This window comes from Portunus trituberculatus, chromosome 14, assembly GCF_017591435.1.
Source record: "Portunus trituberculatus isolate SZX2019 chromosome 14, ASM1759143v1, whole genome shotgun sequence".
NCBI classification, from domain to species: domain Eukaryota; kingdom Metazoa; phylum Arthropoda; class Malacostraca; order Decapoda; family Portunidae; genus Portunus; species Portunus trituberculatus.
This window is the reverse complement of record NC_059268.1, coordinates 1,090,934-1,093,862: the sequence shown is the minus strand read 5'-3', so window position 1 is coordinate 1,093,862 and position 2,929 is coordinate 1,090,934. Positions and strand designations below refer to the sequence as shown.

General features: G+C 46.6%; 1 protein-coding gene across 1 annotated transcript in view; it reads right to left on the bottom strand.

Moving 5' to 3' along the window:
- Positions 1–1,191: 1,191 nt before the first annotated feature.
- The window catches only part of LOC123503762 (formin-like protein 7), a 10,613-nt gene continuing 8,875 nt past the window's right edge, over positions 1,192–2,929 (bottom strand). The window contains exon 7 of the mRNA XM_045253764.1: positions 1,192–1,413. Within this exon, the coding sequence (XP_045109699.1) occupies positions 1,192–1,413 (222 nt within the window). The remainder of the gene's footprint in view (positions 1,414–2,929) is intronic.

Below are 2,929 nucleotides of genomic sequence, written 5' to 3'. Positions count from 1 at the left end.
ACATCGCCATGGCCACTGGGTCACCTTGTGTTGTCCCTTCCATGGACTTTAACACCTTAACACTATTACCACTATTACTACATATGTACAAATCCGAGGGGTCACTATGTGTTTTCTACATATTGTGCCAGAGAGGACATTTACTCGAATGTTATGAAGCATTGTTTTCTGTTAATAGTGTTGAAAGCGTTTTTGGCGTCCACTAATAACACCGCTTCTTGTCTTCACTGAATATTTCCCTCATAGCGTGGATGGCGGCTTCCCCTCCTGCCTGCTGTCCTGCACACACTTGCAGGTTCCCCGCTGCCCTCCTCACGTCGTCCTTGACCACCGTCATGACGCATTTACCCACGATGCGTCTTATCACCTCGCCGATGCCAATTGGTCTGTATCCCGGCTTTTTGTCCAGCGGGATTAATCGGCACGCGGTCAGAGTCTCGACGTGGTGACAATTTGTGGTGGCAAGCTTCCTCGCCAGTGCTGCCAGGGCGCCGCATAGGTCGTTAGCGGCACTGCCACAGAGTGCGCCGCTCAACAGGCGATGTCACCCTCTAGCGTCTAGTCCTGAGGGACCAGCACTGCCGTGTGTCTGGAGACTTCTTCAGATCATCTCTCCAGTTATCACCTCGTAGATGACATCATTGGGCTTGCGGAAAGGCCCTGCATCCTGAGGCCCTCTTCGTCACTGGGAGGAGGATGTCTTTCAGCAGGTGGATGGTTTCTGGTGAGGGCAACACACCACCTGACTGCTGTTCATTAAGTGCCAACAGCCTTGGACACCTGTCCTTGCCGCATATTGCCAGCGAAATTACAGGGCTTTGTCTTCCTGCCTTTGTTGGTTTCCTGATGGTCTTGGCAGTCTTCTGGATGGCTCAGCTTCACAGTCAGGAGCTCATCCAGTTGGTTGTTCTGCAATAGATCCACTCTTCTTGCGACAGCTTTCACAGTCCGCCACCTTCGCATTCCTATGTGTCAAAGAAGAGTTTTGGCAGTGTGAAGAATAGTTTCATCGCATACGGTGCGAGTGACTCTTGTAAGTCACATTGTTGAGGAGGATGACCATCTCTTGTACAATTTTGTTGGTGGTCACACTTTGGTGGATCGAACAGATGACATGTAGACCACCAGCTAATTCTATGTAAGTGTTGTTCACCCACATGGTTGTTTCTTCTTCTGTTAGTCCTTTCCAGACTAAGTTTCTCCTCCCGTTTGTATGTCTCGCAGCGTACACGTTGTGTTGCGGTAGCGATGGTGTGTTGTGACGGTGTTGATGGCAGGGCAGCCTCCCTCCATCTCTGTCTCCATCGTTCGCTCCTGTTCCTCATCCTGCTGGGATTCCTGGCTGTCCCGGCTCCTCCTCCCTCTCTCTGCCCTGGTGGTCACGTCCCAGGGGTTTGGCATCCATCTCCCTTTCTACAATTTATACACTTTTGTTTTGTCTCACATTGACAATTAACACATCTGTGTTCCTCTTTTGTGACAACATCTTCTTTGTGCAGGTGGGTTAGACATTGTATTAATAACATGACATTATTAGTGAGAGAGAAGAGAGAGAGAGAAGTGAAGGAGGGAAAGAGAGAAGAGGTAGGAGAGGAGTGAGTGAGAGAAGGAAGCAGGGAGAGGGAGGGTAAAGGGAGTGGGAGGGAAGGAAGGGACAACAGAGAGAGAGAGAGAGAGAGAGAGAGAGAGAGAGAGAGAGAGAGAGAGAGAGAGAGAGAGAGAGAGTGGAGGAAGAGGAGGATAGAGAGGAGAGGGAGAGAGAAGAGGGAAGAGGGAAGGGATAGGAGGATAGAAATAGAGGAAATGACAGTGACAACAGAGAGAGAGAGAGAGAGAGAAGAGAGAGAGAGAGAGAGAGAGAGAGAGAGAGAGGAGGGAGAGAGAGAGAGAGAGAGAGGGAAGGAGGAGGAGGGATGGTAGAGGGAGAGGTGGGAGGGAGGAGGAGGCGACAACAGAGAGAGAGAGGGAGAGGAAGGGAAGGAAAGGAGAGGAGTGATGGAGGAATAGAGGAGGAAGTGATGGAGAGAGAGAGAGAGAGAGAGAGAGACAAGAAGAGAGAGAGAGAGAGAGAGAGAGAGAGAGAGAGAGAGAGAAACATTTATGGTAAATATGGGACTTAGATGTATTACAGGCACTTTACTCAATATTCCTACAATGTTTAGCGGCAGTAGTAGTAACAATCTTAGAAGTACAGTTACAACAGTTAAAGATGATAGTATATTACTACTGAAAATTTAATGAAGATCTGTACTTTTGGGTACTCACGTGGTGTGCATGGCTCCAATAAAATCAAACAGAAAGATTTATACCTAGTATTATAACAGAGATATCAGTCTATAATATATAGTAAGATTTATATAGAAATATATGGAGTAGGTGGCACCTGTATCCCCGACGGAGAGTGGATGGACAGCCGCGCGGGCTGCTTGGAGTTTTCCTACGCGATTTATCACCTGATAACCCTTCCGACCTAGTACGACCCTTTCAACGGTCGCTCCGTGACGCTCAACTACCACTGTTTTCAGAATATGATAAATCAATATTTTTCACGTGATTTATACAGTGACACTGATATTACACTGGGCCCACCTCTCACTTCACTCATCAATGTGTCTTTTTCACAAAATTTCACAAAGTTTTAACCTTTAAAATACACCTTAATCACACACCCACACGTCTTACTACTACTACTACTACTACTACTACTACTACTACTACTACTACTACTAGTACTACTACTACTATTACTACTACTACTACTACCACCACTACAAGCATAACATGAAATCAATGGAGGGATAACAAATAGATGAGTCATCTTGCTAACCACAATAGTATATTATGAGGATTCTATGGAAGAGGTAACAAACAGTAGTAGTAGTAGTAGTAGTAGTAGTAGTAGTAGTAGTAGTAGTAGTAGTAGCAGCAG